This window comes from Odocoileus virginianus, chromosome 23 (genome assembly GCF_023699985.2).
Source record: "Odocoileus virginianus isolate 20LAN1187 ecotype Illinois chromosome 23, Ovbor_1.2, whole genome shotgun sequence".
NCBI classification, from domain to species: Eukaryota; Metazoa; Chordata; class Mammalia; order Artiodactyla; family Cervidae; genus Odocoileus; species Odocoileus virginianus.
Window position 1 is genome coordinate 13,085,815 of NC_069696.1, and position 14,823 is coordinate 13,100,637.

At 48.2% G+C, this 14,823-nt stretch overlaps 1 protein-coding gene across 3 annotated transcripts in view; it reads left to right on the plus strand.

Moving 5' to 3' along the window:
* The window catches only part of PPARA (peroxisome proliferator activated receptor alpha), a 71,221-nt gene that overhangs the window by 35,170 nt on the left and 21,228 nt on the right, over positions 1-14,823 (plus strand). For 2 of the 3 annotated variants that reach the window (XM_070453504.1, XM_020902080.2), the window contains exon 3: positions 8,202-8,451. In XM_070453504.1, the coding sequence (XP_070309605.1) occupies positions 8,238-8,451 (214 nt within the window). In that variant the 5' untranslated portion in view covers positions 8,202-8,237. Of the gene's footprint in view, positions 1-8,201; positions 8,452-11,763; positions 13,602-14,823 lie in introns of those variants that run through there. The other variant, XM_070453505.1, reaches the window with a different exon arrangement.

The following is a 14,823-nucleotide window of genomic DNA, read 5'->3' on the forward strand; positions in this document are numbered from 1 at the left end:
CCATCACTTATTTATTTCTCTCTCTTCACGTCCGGGCCACACAAGGCGTGTCCCTCTCTGAGCCTCTGGTCCCCGATGGCAGTGGGACCAGGGCTGCCTCCCCTGCCCCAGTGTGGACCCATAGAGAAAGCACTGCAGTAACTGTTACGGAGAGCCTGGTTCCCAGGGTGCTCCTTGCACCCCCTCCCCGCCCTGTCTCAGCTCCCACACCCCTGCCCTGGAGCTGTGGATCCCCCTCTAAGATGTCTCCAGGAGAAGCATGGTCACCAGCTCAGGGGAACTCACATAGTCCACCAAGTTCACAAAACACGCTCCCATCCCAGCGGTGAGCCCCAGCTTGACTCACGTCCTGCCATCCGTGGGGTGTCCCTACCAACACCCAGCAGGCCCTCCTTGCCTGGAGCGTCACCGTTCAGCTTTGTGACCATCCAGGCCCTCGGTTCTCTACTGCTTGTCTGTCGTCTGAGTGGTGAAGTTCAGTGTCCTCCCCACTACCCGTGGTTCCGTCTTCATTGGGTCAAAGTGTTCGTGTCATAAATGTGAGTTTCATTTCCATGGACTTTCGCTCACAACTTTTAAAATTAATTTTTTAATTGAAGTCGAGTTGATTTACAATGTTGTGTTCATTTCTGTTGCAAAGTGATTCCATTATATATATACACACACATGGTGATGGTTTAGTTGCTCAGTCATGTCCGACTCTGCGACCCCGTGGACTATAGCCTGCCAGGGTCCTCTGTCCATGGGATTTCCCAGGCAAGAATACTGAAGTAGGCTGCTGTTTCCTTCTCCAGGGGATCTTCCCAACCCAGGAATCAAACCTGGCTCTCCTGCATTGCAGACAGATTCTTTACTGACTGAGCTACATAGTAGCCATATATATATATATATATATATTCTTTTTCATGTTCTTTGCCATTATGGCTTGTCACAGGGTATTGAATATAGTTCCCTGTACTATGCAGTAAGACCTTCTTGTCCATCCGTTCTATGTGTAATAGTTTTCCTCTGCTAACCTCAGACTCCCAGACCATCGCTCTCCAGCCCCCCACCCCCTTGGCAACCAGAAATCTGTTCTGTCTGTGAGTCTGCTTCTGTCTCCCAAATAGGTTCCATTGTGTCTTATTTTAGATCCTACATGTAAGCAATATCGTACGGTATTTGTCTGTCTCTCTCTGACCTACTTCACTTAGTATGATAATCTCCAAGGCCATCCGTGCTGCTGCCATTGGCTTTATCCTTTTTTGTGGCTGAGTAGTGTTCATGTGTATGTCTTCACCACTTCTTCTTCACCAATCCATCTGTCCATGGACAGTTAGGGTGTGTCCATCTCTCTGCTGGAAATTGTGCTGCTGTGAACACGGGGATGCATGTATCTTTGTGCGTTATAGTTTTATCTGGCTATCCATCCAGGAGTGGGATTGCTGGGTCACATGGCAACTCTATTTTTGGTTTTTTGAGGAACTCCATACTGTTTTTCCCTGGTGGCTTAGAGGTTAAAGTGTCTGCGATGCGGGAGACCCGGGTTCGATCCCTGGGTTGGGAAGATCCCCTGGAGAAGGAAATGGCAACCCACTCCAGTATTCTTGCCTGGAGAATCCCATGGACAGAGGAGCCTGGTGGGCTACAGTCCACAGGGTCACAAAGAGTCAGACACAACTGAGCCACTTCACTTCGCTTCACTTCACTGTTTTCATTAGTGGCTGCAGCCATTGACTTTGGTTCCTGTGTCAAGCTTCTCACTCAAATTCCATTGCAGCTGACACCAACGGCTGTCCAAAGTTGCCACATTCCTGCAATTATTTTGGTATCACCATCCACAAAAGTAAGATTATATTTAAGAACGTTAACTCCATTTTCAGAAATATGGGAAGGAGTTGGGTTTGAAGTGCTGGAACACCTACGTGATAGAGTGTGACCTTTGTATAAAAGTGGAGGGAGATTTCTTGGAAATGATCAGAAACATTCTCTTTGCACCTTTAAAGACAGAGATGTAGAGGCTCACAGCTATCCTTTTGTCTCCCATTTCTGCCTGCCAGACTCTTGATTACAAAATTTCACGCCTTAGGCATTGTTGGGAAAGATTTAGAAAGCTCTAGTCAAACCTATTGTGCAAACTACTCCTGGTATGTTTGATTTAATTTGTTAAAATACACAGTCCTTTGTTTTCTTATTATTATACTCTGGTACTTTTCTGTTTTAAATGTGTTTCCTAGGCCTTTTCTATACTTACTTTGTTAATCATTATGCAGGCACTAATGATTAATCTATTTCAGTGAACTTCAGGTGTAAGGTAAAGGTGCAGAGGGCTTTTTAGCATTATTTTGTTTATTTTGAAATGTTGTTTCCAGTCCTAACCCAACAAGTTAAGCCAAAAGTCATCTCAACAGTTGTGTGAACTCCATAAAATATACAGGAAAGTATAAAGAATCTGACAAGGTAGTAAATTAGAGTTGATGAAAAGTGGAAAAATTCTTTGTCTGAAAGCTGCTTATCTGCTCCACAAATGGTACTCGTTTGACAAAAATTCTCTCTTTTACCTTGACTGAATGAAGTCTAGTCAACTTGACCGAGTGAAGACCGTGATCAGCAGGTCGCTCAAAGGCGGCATCATCAGGCCTGAGAAGGGATCATCTACAGAGGCTTTATGGTACGGTGAGAGCTGAGCGGAGGGGGGTAAGGAGCAGCAAAGTGAAAGGCTGACGCTTGCTCAGCTGTTTAGCTGGACCCTTCTGAGTCAAACATAGGTTCGAGAACTCCAGCCTAACTCCACTTGCTCTTTTTCTTGAGTATCTGATGTCACAGCATAGAAATATGTTTAGATGGTGAACTTTTATTTAGTACTTTATTTCAGAGAACATTTACAAAAAGACTTCTAGGTCCGAGAAACTCTGTTAATAATGTGTGTGGGGGTGTGGGGACTTCCCTGGTGGTCCAGGGGCTAAGACTCCATGCTCCCAATGCAGGGGGCCTGGGTTCGCTTCCTGGTCAGGGAACTAGATCCTGAATGCTACCACTAAGGCCAAAGAATTTAATAAGCCATATTAATTAATTAATTAAATGGATTCTTTAAGAAAAAAACTTATAAAAGTAATGTGAGGGGGCAAAAATGGGTGAGACACAGCAACACCCTTGGGAGACAGTAGTGAAGTGAGTCCCCGCTTCGTTATTCCAATCAGATAATGAGACTTCTTGACTCTCTTCAAAGCACTGGTTTGCAGCCCAACGTTTTCCACGTTCTCTGGCTGCTCCTTCTCCAGTAGAGTCAGACTGGCGCTCTGTCCACACCTTTCCTGAGGGGCCGGTGATGTGTGCCAGTCGGCTGCCCAGGCCGTGGGCACGGTGCACCCACCCGCCCACCTCCCCGTGTGAAGCCTGCCTCTTCCTGCCCACTTGCCTCTGTCGTTCACTATGTTCACTGTGGCGCAGAGAGCTGGACATGACTTAGCGGCTGAACAGCAACAGACAATGGTCCTTAGATTTTTGTTTGTTTCGTCTCTCAGGCTTTCTTTAATGGTTATGATTCACTCTGTTAATTTCTCTTTTTTTTTCATTTAATTTTGTTTTAAATCTTTTTTTCACTGCACTGCTCGGCATGTGGGGTTATATAATTGTACCCTGACCAGGGATCAAACCCATACCCCCAGTGTTGGCAAGGCTGAGTCTTAACCACTGGACCATCAATATTTTGACAGATCAATGTTCTACTAAAAGTAGAACTTTAGCAGTTTACATTCGAGTTTCTCATATACAGGATACAGTTCTAACACTTAAGTTGGATGAGAAAAGTTGCATTTAAAAGCCAACGAGTCTCAGAACGGATTGTCCAGGAAGGGGGATGGAGTGTGCATCCCCCACGTCTCTGTTGGAACTCGGCTTTATCACCTATCCTCAGCACCCGCCGCTCCTTCCCTGGCTTCTCCCTGCCCAGAAACTGAGGCCTGTTTGACTTCCATCCACATCATCTCCTGATGTCTTGCCTCTTGGCTGCACTGGGAGCTGCTGAGAGATCATTGGTGGTATCTTTTTCTCCCTCCTGAAGCCCCGGAGGACCTAGGACCCTGGGGACAGGGCATGGTAACTGGCGCCTGTTGCCCATCTTGATGGACCAGGCGGCAGCCGTGTTCTGTGGGCTCCAGAGGCAGGGACTTGCCGTAACCTTCCTGATCCCGGAGCAGAGGTGACAGTGATGTTGAGACAACATGTGCAGAGGCTACTAGGAACCGCAGGCCAGCGGGGTAGGGCGTGTGCCACGCGGCCTCGACTTTACCTGCGGAAACGTCCAAAGGGCAGTGTCCCTTATCTGCTCAGGGTGGAAGCAGCCAGGGCCAGTGTGTCCAGTGATGTGTGGCGGCCGGTCCTCTGGCCAGAGGTCATGGTGTTGCCTCACTTCCAGGGATCTCATTTCAGTTCAGTTCAGTCACTCAGTTGTGTCTGACTCTTTGTGACCCCATGGACAGCAGCACACCAGGCCTCCCTGTCCATCACCAACTCCTGGAGCTTGCTCAAACTCATGTCCATCAAGTCGGTGATGCCATCCAACCATCTCATCCTCGGTTGTCCCCTTCTCCTCCTGCCTTCAATCTTTTCCAGCATCAGGGTCTTTTCAAATGAGTCAGTTCTTCATACCAGGTGTCCAAAGTATTGAAGTTTCAGCTTCAGCATCAATCCTTTCAATGAACACCCAGGACTGATCTCCTTTAGGATGGACTGGTTGGATCTCCTTGCAGTCCAAGGGACTCTCCAGAGTCTTCTCCAACACCACAGTTCAAAAGCATCAATTCTTTGCTCAGCTTTCCTTATAGTCCAACTCTCACATCCTTTAGCTCTTCATTAACAGAAACACTGATGTTTCTCTCCATAAATCTCAGGTACCCTTGGAAAGCAACTGAAAGGTAAAACGAAAAGATGGCAGAGCATTCCAACTCCCTGTTGGAATACCAGGGAGACTGACATTGTTTGTAGTCGGAGTTGAGTTCCTCCGGATCTGGGTGCTCCTGGTTGAGAGATAGGATGTTTGCAGGAACACAAGGCTGCTTCCGCGTGTGTTTTCCTCGCAGCGCTGAGAATATGACGGTGCAGAGGAGGAGGTGGTCACGGCCCCATTGATAACATGGCCTGTGCCTGGCTGTTGTATATTTTTGAGGTTGAACCTTATGGTGGAGGTAGTAAGTTAATGACTGCACTTTGGAACCTTTTGTTCATGGTGGAAAATATCTCTTTTTTTTTCCCATTATTTTAGATGTGGACCATTTTTAAAGTCTTTATTGAATCTGTAATATTGCTTCTCTTTTATGTTTTGATTTTTTGGCCACAAAACACGTGGGATTTTAGCTCCCCAACCAGGGATGGAATCTGCACCCCCCGTACTGGAGGGTGAAGTCACAATCACTGGACCACCAGGGACCTCCCAGACAATATCTTAAGGAATCCCTTTATCTCACTTGCCATTTGAAGAAATTCAATTATGATGCAATATAAAATATAATAAAAAAGTACAGATTCACAGTCTGATTTACCTTAAAAGATGATAACATCTTCTTAATCTTATGGAAGTTTAATGATTCCCTTTTCTTTTTTGTTGTGGCATTATCATTGGCTATGATCACTCACTGTCAGAATCCTGGCATGAGATGTGAATCTCACAAAAGCATGTGGACTGGACCCATTTTTCATTTCTAAAGGAAGCAAACCATCCCTTCATCTTTGCATTTGAAGCTGCTATTGACTTGCAGCTGGGCTGAGATGTGAAATGCTTTGACACAAGTACATTCCACGGGTCTGCTTTTGGCAGGGTCCTCTCCCTTGGTCCCAAGAGCCCAGCCTTCCACGGTCGTGGTGGCTCAGAGGGTAAAGCATCTGCTTGAAATACAGGAGACCCGGGTTTGATCCCTGGGTTGGGAAGATCCCCTGGAGAAGGAAATGGAAACCCTCTCCAGTGTTCTTGCCTGGGAAATCCCATGGACAGAGGACCCTGGTAAGCTACAGTCTGTGGGGTCACAAAGAGTTGGATACGACTGAGCAACTTCCCTTTCTTTCGTTTCTTTTCTTCCTTGGTCCCAAGAGCCCAGCCTTCCGAGGTCGTGGAGGGACCACAGCCCTCGCCCCGCTGAGCCGCGGCCAGGACTGGCGGCACGCACCCCTCTTGACGTGCTCGTGGGCTTCCCTGAGGCCGTTTCAGAAGCTGAATGTCGCCTCGTCGGCCTCGTTGGCGAGGAGGGACTGGGCCGGGCTGGGGGGTGAACTTGGAGGGGCCTCGGGAAGGCGGGGAGCGGAGTGCGGTTCAGGCAGGGGGCCGGGACTGGCACTGGGGGGTCTAGACGGGGCGATGACCCGTGCCGCTGGTCTCAGGGGCGGGGGGGCGGGTGACCAGGGCGAGATGGGGAGGGTGTGTCACCAGGGCCCACGTTGTGCGGGAGGCCGGGCCCTGGTCTGAAGGTCGCAGGAAGTGGCTTCCGAGGTTTGGGCAGCAGCGTGAGACCAGCCTGCACGGAAGGACCTGTGCTGTGACTTTGTACCCCCGGGGCGGGTCACGGGCTGCCGCCCCCGACAGTGTTTGCTTTTCACTGTCTGGGAGGCCCGCAGTCCAAGGTCGAAGTGTGGGCGGCTTTGGTTCCTCTCAATTACCCTCTGCTCGGGTCACAGGGCCGCCGTCCGCTGTGTCCCCACGGGCTGCCCCCCACCCCCGTGTACACCCCCATGTCTCTTTCCACCAGCCAGATTGGATTAGGGTCCCCTCTGAAGACCTCATCTTAATGTAATCACCCCTTTCTCATGTCCAAACGCAACCCCACTCTAGGGCCCTAGGGCTCCCCAGGTGGCTCAGTGGTAGAGAACCCGCCTACCAGTGCAGGAGCCACAGGAGACGCGGGTTCGATCCCTGGGCCGGGAAGATCCCTGGAGGAGAGCATGACTACCCACTCCAGTATTCTTGCCTGGAGAGTCCCATGGACAGAGGAGCCAGGTGGGCTACAGTCCACTGGGTCGCAAAGAGTCAGACACGACTGAGCAGGCACGCACAGGCGTCAGGACTCCCACACCGGAATCTGGGGGGCACGCTGCAGCCTGAAAGTGCCCACATAGAGAGCGTTCTGTGTGTGAGCTGAAACAGCCCAGCACTCTCGGGGACTGACCTGTTTCGATTTCTGTAACACTAGATGTGTTTGTCGCCGCGCAGTCACTTTAGGAACACCTACCTGCACGACGCATCCCACGTGCACAGAGAACATATAATGTTGTGCCCAGCGTGCCTGCCAGCTGCCTGCCCCTCCCACTCCCCCGGGACCCCAGCCAAGCCACAGTGATCCACTTGTGCCTGCAAGTACCCCCGCAGGAATCCATCCTGGGAGGCTTCGCACTTGCCACTCCTTTCGCTGGAACATTCTCCCCAAGGCGTCTGCACAGCTCTCTCCCTTGTCCCTGCATGGGTCTGCGCCCTTTTAAGTGAAGCCCTCCCTGGCAGCCGTGCCCTCCCCATCCTCCTCCCACATCCTTGCATGCCCACCAGACAGTCCAGATGTGTCCCCACCAGAAGGGCTGCCCTGGGGCAGTGGGAACTAAGCTTGTGTCCATCTTCCTGCTATTTCCGTCTTCCTCTGATACACAGAGGGCGCGCAGCAGCGCAGAGGGATTCCTGGCCGGGTCAGCTCTAGTTCGAGACGAGCTCTTGTTCAGAGATTTTCATTTTGGGGGCAGTTCACTGGTGGCTCAGATGGTAGACCGTCTGCCTGCAATGCGGGAGACCCGGGTTCAGTCCCGGGGTCGGGAAGATCCCCTGGAGAAGGAAATGGCAACCCACTCCAGTACTCTTGCCTGGAGAATCCCATGGATGGAGGAACCTGGTAGGCTACAGTCCATGGGGTTGCAAATAGTCGGACACGACTGAGCGACCTTGCTTTTCCCTGGTGGTACAGTGGTTAGGCTTCAGTTCTGTCACTGCCAAGGACCTGGGCTCAGTCCCTGATCAGGGAACCGAGATCCTGCAAGCCGCTTGACCAAAATAAAATAATAATAATAATAAAATTGTTCCTTTTCTTACTGAGCTTATCAAGAGTCATGCGGAGGAAGGATGGCCGACAATGTTGCTCTTTCGATTGTAAGTTCAGGTCTGTCTCCACTGGCCGGTGATGCTTCCACTCAAGGAAAGCCAGGGGTCCTCCAGGCCTTCACTGTTTTCACCGATGGCTTCTCTCTCCTCCCAGGAGATCGGAGCTAGGCAGTGGGACCAGCTCCTCCCGATGGAGATGGTGGACACAGAGAGCCCCATCGGTCCCCTCTCCCCACTGGAGGCTGATGATCTGGAAAGCCCGCTCTCGGCAGACTTCCTACAAGAGATGGGAACCATTCAAGAGATTTCTCAGTCTATCGGGGAGGACAGTTCCGGAAGCTTCAGTTTTACAGAATACCAGTACTTAGGAAGTGGTCCAGGATCAGATGGCTCTGTTATTACAGGTAAGCGTACCACTTCCTGGAAAGCTTTACTCAGAAATGTTTTTTCCGCAGAGAACAGTGTTCTCTTCACCTGGAGGAGAAGTCACGTCTTTCTGCCTTGAAATCTTCAGCCACGAGAGCGTGGCATGCAGCGCCGCTGGGCTTTCGCGGCATCTCACGGTGTGTCCTCTTTATAAAAGCTGGACATAAGGCACATAATGCTTGAAATTCAGCTGGCAACTGCTTTTTTTTTTAATGCTGTGAGTTTATGTTTCTTTAAAGCAGAGATGCCTATTGTAATAAAAATCACTCTCTTGTCTGGAAATGGATACGAACCTTCTCCTTACTCTTTTGTAAGCTTTCATGTTTAGGATGGAAAACCAGCAAACCCTACTGCAGACCGTGGAGAACTGTGTTAAATTTGTCGTTGTTGTTCAGTCGTTCAGTTGTGTCTGACTCTTGGCAACCCCATGGACTGCACTACGCCTGGCTCCTCTGTCCTCCACTCTCTCCCAGAGTTTGCGCAAATCCACATCCTTTGAGCTGATGATGGCATCTAACTATCTCATTCTCTGCCACCCTCTTCTCCTTTCACTTTCCGTCTTTCCCAGCATCAGGGTCTTTTCCATATGGTAAACCGTAATGGAAAGGAATATTTTAAAAAAGAACATATGTATGTATATGTGTACAACTGGATCGCTTTGCTGAACAGCGGAAATTAACACAAGCTGGCATATCAACTATGCTTCAGTAAAAAAAATATTAAAACTGTAAATAAAAGGGATTTTAAGACGGTTATGGTAGAAAAAAACAAAGAACTACATCAGGCATCAGGCAAGGCAGAGACAAAGCAGTAAAAGGTGGGGTCTAGTCTGGTAACCTCGCTGGGAAAGAGGGGGTCACGGCACAGTCCATCTCTCTGGGCAACATGTAAGCCACCCCGGGGACTTCCCTGGCGGCCCAGTGGCTAGGACTCCATGCCTCCACTGCAGGGGACATGGGTTCAGTCCCTGGTTGCAGGGCTAAGATTCTTCAAGCTTTGCAGCATGGTCCCTCCCAACAAAAGCCGGGCTGGGATAATGTGGTGTCAGCTGCACCCCTGATTTAAAGGAGGCTCCTTTGGGGAGGACTTGACCCCACGGTCCTTCTTGGCAAGAGTGGGTGTTGAGTTGGGACTGGAGGAGTCAGGATTGAACCGGCCAGGAGGTGTGTTTGCAGTTTACCCCTCTGAGCGTGGATGAGCCCGGCTCTCTTGGGAGAACCGGGAAGTTTCTCCCGGCAGCGTCTGGTGGGAGTTCTCTGTGTTCCCCCACCCCCACGACTCCCCTTGTGTCCAGGGCTCGCTCCCCCACCGTCTTCTCCTGTGTCCCCACCCCGGGAAGATGTTCCCGAGACCGCGCGCTCACCTTTGGTGATGGTGGGAGAGGGAGGCTGGCGGTGCTGGCAGCCGTGTTCACGGATAAACCTGTCACGGAGAGTGCGGTTGAGAGTGCGCGACCCAGGAGCCTGCTTCACCTCACGCACAGGGGTCTGCGCTGCGGTGGCTTTGTGACGGGGTGTGCACCGCGGCAGGAAGGAAGAAAGGGGAGTTTACAGAAAGTGACCAGACACACGTCCTTGACTCTCGGCCGCTGGCCGCTAGGGTGGTGGGTGTGTGCTCATCCATTTTTACTTCACTCCAGCTCTCCTTGTCATGGTTAATTAACCCTTTTGATCGTTTAGAATCATCTCATAATCCGTAAAATCTGTGTCTCCTTGCTAGATTTTTCACTGCTATTGTTACCACTTCATTTGAGAGATAAAATGATTTCTTATTTGTAAATTCGGTTTTTCATCCTTGTCTCTAATGGTGATATTTCTAAGTTATGTAAACTGCAGATACAGGAGGGCCCTCTATAAAATGTGTTCACGGTAAACTGTATACCTGGGAGATTGGACGGGTGAGACTGCTCTGCCAGTCTGTATTTCCCGCCCTACCCACAATGTTTCTTAGCCAGCTTTACTGACGTAAAAACTTCACATATTCAAACAGTGCAATCGATGCACACATACGCACACTCACGGAGACTTGTGAAGCATCAGCACAATCAAATGGCAGCCCTGACACCCCAAAGTTCACTCGCGCCCCCATACCTCCCTCCCTCCCAAAGTAACCACAGGTCTGCTTTCTGTCATCAGCCAGTTTGTATTTCCTAGAATTTTATATAAATGGAATCATACAGCCTGTTCTCTTTTTAGTCTAACTCCTTTCACTCAGCCAAACTATCTTTAGATTCATCTGCATTGACAGCATGTATCAACAGCTCATCTTTTAAAATTCCCTGTCTGGATTTACTGAGGTTTGTTGGTCCACGTTGTTGATAAATGTCTGGTTGTCTCTGGGTCTTGGCTGTTACAGATATAGCTGCTGGGAAGGTTCATGTCCACACCTCTGTGTGAACAGTGCTTTCACTTCTCTTGGGTAAATAGGAGTGGAATGGATCACGTTCTTCTGCTTCTTTGCATGTTTTTTTACAGTTTATTTTTAGATACCATACATTGTGGATTTTCTTGGTGATGGATATTTTGTATTTACATAAATATTCTTAAATCCTGTTCTGGGAGGCAGTTAAGTTTTAATGTGGAAAATGCTGATCCTTTCAGGTCCTGTGGTTAAGCTTTGCTAAATGGGACCAGAGCAGTGCTGATCTAGAGGTAATTTGCCCCAGTTCTGAGGCAAAACCTTTTCGAGTGTTTTACCCAGGGTCCTAACAATTCTGAGATGCTCTGTACTGTTCCCTCCCAGCATTTGAGGCTGCTCTTGGAGTATCGTTTCTTTACCTTCCTTTTTTTTTTTTTTGGGCCACAACCCACAGCTTGCGAAATCTTAGTTTTCCCAACCAAAGATTGAACCTGAGCACTTGGCAGTAAAAGCCTGGGATCCTAACCACTGAACCACCAGGAAATGCCCTGGAGTATCTTTCCTCTTCGGCTCTCTCAGCTGATGGAGCAGACGTATATGTGTACATACAAACCCGTACACGTACACGTGTCTGTATTTCTAGATACAGCTGTCTGTTTCTATGTTAAGGTAATATGAGTTCAAGCAAATGTCTGCACCTCTAATCCACCACCTCATGGATCACTCTAGCCTCTTTTTCTTATCCGTGAGCTCACACTCCAACAGTATCCACCATCCGTCTAACCAACCATCCATCCATCCATCCACCATCCAACTATCCACCCATCATCCATCCATCCATCTACTATCTGTCCATCTACCATCCACCCATCATCCATTCATCCACCATCCATCCACCATCATTAAGTGAACATTTAGTTTTTCATTTCCAGTGGAGTGCCTTCTACTTCTGCTTCACTGACGACGCCAAAGCCTTTGACTGTGTGGATCACAACAAACTGTGGAAAATTCTTCAAGAGATGGGAATATCAGACCACCTTACCTTCCTCCTGAGAAACCTGCATGCAGATCAAGACGCAACAGTTAGAACTGGACATGGAACAACAGATTGGTTCCAGATTGGTAAAGGAGTACGTCAAGTCTGCTGTATATTCTCACCCTGCTTATTTAACTTATATGCAGAGTACATCATGCGAAATGTGGGCTGGATGAAGCACAAGCTGGAATCAAGATGGCTGGGAGAAATATCAATAATCTCAGATACGCAGATGATACCACCCTTACGGCAGAAAGCAAAGAGGAACTAAAGAGCCTCTTGATGAAGGTGAAAGAGGAGAGTGAAAAAGCTGACTTAAAACTCAACGTTCAAAAAACTAAGACCATAACGTCTGGTCCCATTGCTTCATGGCAAATAGATGGGGAAACAGTGGAAACAGTGACAGACTATTTTCTTGGGCTCCAAAATCACTGCAGATGGTGACTGCAGCCATGAAATTGAAACATGCTTGCTTCTTGGAAGAAAAGCTCTGACAAAATTAGATAGCATATTAAAAAGCAGAGACATTGCTTTGCCTACGTCAAAGTTATGTTTTTTTCCAATTGTCATGTACGGATGTGAGAGCTGGACAATAAAAAAGGCTGAGCACTGAAGAATCAATGCCTTCGAACTGTGTCTTGGAGAAGACTCTTGAGGGTCCCTTGGACTTCAAGGAGATCCAACCAGTCCATCCTAAAGGAAATCAGTCCTGAATATTCATTGGAAGGACTGATGCTGAAGCTGAAGCTCCAATACTTTGGCCACCTGATGCAAAGAACTGACTGCTTGGAAAAGACCCTGATGCTGGGAAAGATTGAAGAGGGAGGAGAGGGGACGACAGAGGATGAGATGGTTGGATGGCATCACCGACTCGATGGACATGAGTTTGGGTGAACTCCAGGAGCTGGTGATGGACAGGGAGGCCTGGGGTGCTGCGGTCTACGGGGTCACAAAGAGTCGGACACGATGGAGTGACAGAACAGCAAGCGCAGTGGCGTCAGAGCTGCTCACCCAGAGCCCCGTCGGAAACAACCCTATCAGTGCGGACAGCGACCAGGTGCAGTTCCCCTTTCCTCTGGACTCACGGACTCCGTGCATTTCCAAGGTCGTGCAGGCGAACATCTTCAACTAGGTTTCCTACAAATGTTCCCCACGTTTGTGATATAGTTAGGTTGTATAATTGCATTCTCTGTGCCATTCTGGGGCCCCTGGGCCTCCTCAATTATTTTTGTTCATTTGCACACCTTGAAGTTCACTCTGAACTGTCAAACTCTGTGGATTTTGACAAATAAATTATGTTGTGTATTCACCATTACTATTTCATATGAATAGTTTCACCACCTCAAAAAAGCCACTGTGCTTCACCTACTCAACCCTGCCTCCCCCATCCCCACTCCAGCCGCTGATCTTTTTACCACCTATAGCTCTGCCTTTCTCCAAATGTCAGATATTAAGAACCACATATGTGCCTTTTGGAACTGACTTCACCTATTGAGGGGCCTCTTGGCCTCTTAATTTTTGGCAATTAAATGTAAAGCTGCTAAAGCACTGTCCGCAATAGCCAAGGCATGGAAACCTCCTAAACGTCCATCGACAGAGGAATGGATAAGGAAGATGTGGTACATATGTACGTACACTGGAATATTACTTAGCCGTTTTAAAAAACGAAGTAATTTTTTCATTTTTCTCAGCCATTTGGAGCAACATGGATGCAACTGGAGATTATCATACTAAGTAAGTCATGAAGAGAGAGACCAATATCATATGACATCACCTATGTGTGGAATCTAAAACATGACAAGGAATGAGCATATTTACAAAACAGAGACACACAGACGTAGAGAGCAGACTTGTGGTTACCGTGGGGGGGGGGGGGGGAGGATTGGGAGTTGGGATTAGCAGATGCAAACCAGTGAATACGGGTGGATGAAGGACGAGGCCCTACTGTATAGCACAGGAACCACGTTCAATATCCTGTGACGAACCATAACGAAACAATCATACGTGTATAACTGAGTCACTTTTCTGTACGGCAGTTATTAAACACAACATTGTAAATCAACTACACTTCAGTAAAATGTTTTAAAAAGAATAAAGCTGCTGAAAACATTCACACGTAGGGTTTTGTGTGGACACACGTTTTCAAATAACTTTTGTCAACATTATTATTGTCGTTCAGTTGCTAACTCTGGTCCAACTCTTTGCGACCACATGGACTGCAGCACGCCAGGCCTCCCTGTCCATCACCAAGTCCTGGAGTTTACTCAGACTCGTGTCCATCGAGTCAGTGATGCCATCCAAGCATCTCATTCTCTGTCGACCCCTTCTCTTGCCTTCCGTCTTTCCCAGCATCAGGATCTTTTTCCAGGAGTCAGTTCTTTGCATCAGGTAGCCAACGTATTGGAGTTTCAGCTTCAGCATCAGTCCTTCCAATGAATATTCAGGACTGATCTCCTTTAGGATGAACTGGCTGGATCTCCTTGATGTCCAAGAGACTCTCAAGAGTTTCCTCCAGCACCGTGTGTCAATATCTAGCAGTGTGATTCTTTAAGACTGTTTTGCTTCATAAGAAACTGCCAAGCTGTCTTTCACAGCGGCTGCACCATTCTGCTTCCCTAGAATGAGAGCATCTTTTCCTCCACCTCCTCACCATCGTTTGATGGTGTCAGATTTTTGGATTTTAGCCATTCTAATAGCTGCACAGTGATGTCTCCTTCTAATTCACAGTTTCCCGGTGACCACTGATGGGAAGCATGTTTTCATGTTCTTGCTTGCTATCTGTGTGTCTTCTTCAGCCAGATATCTATTCAGATCCTTTGCCTGTTTTTAATTGAGTTTTTTAGTTTCATTACTGTCAAGTTGTAAGACTCGTTCATGTATTTTGGATGCAAGTCTATTACTGGGTGTGTGTTTTGCAAATAGCGTCTCCCAGTCTGTGCCTTGTCTTTTCATTTTC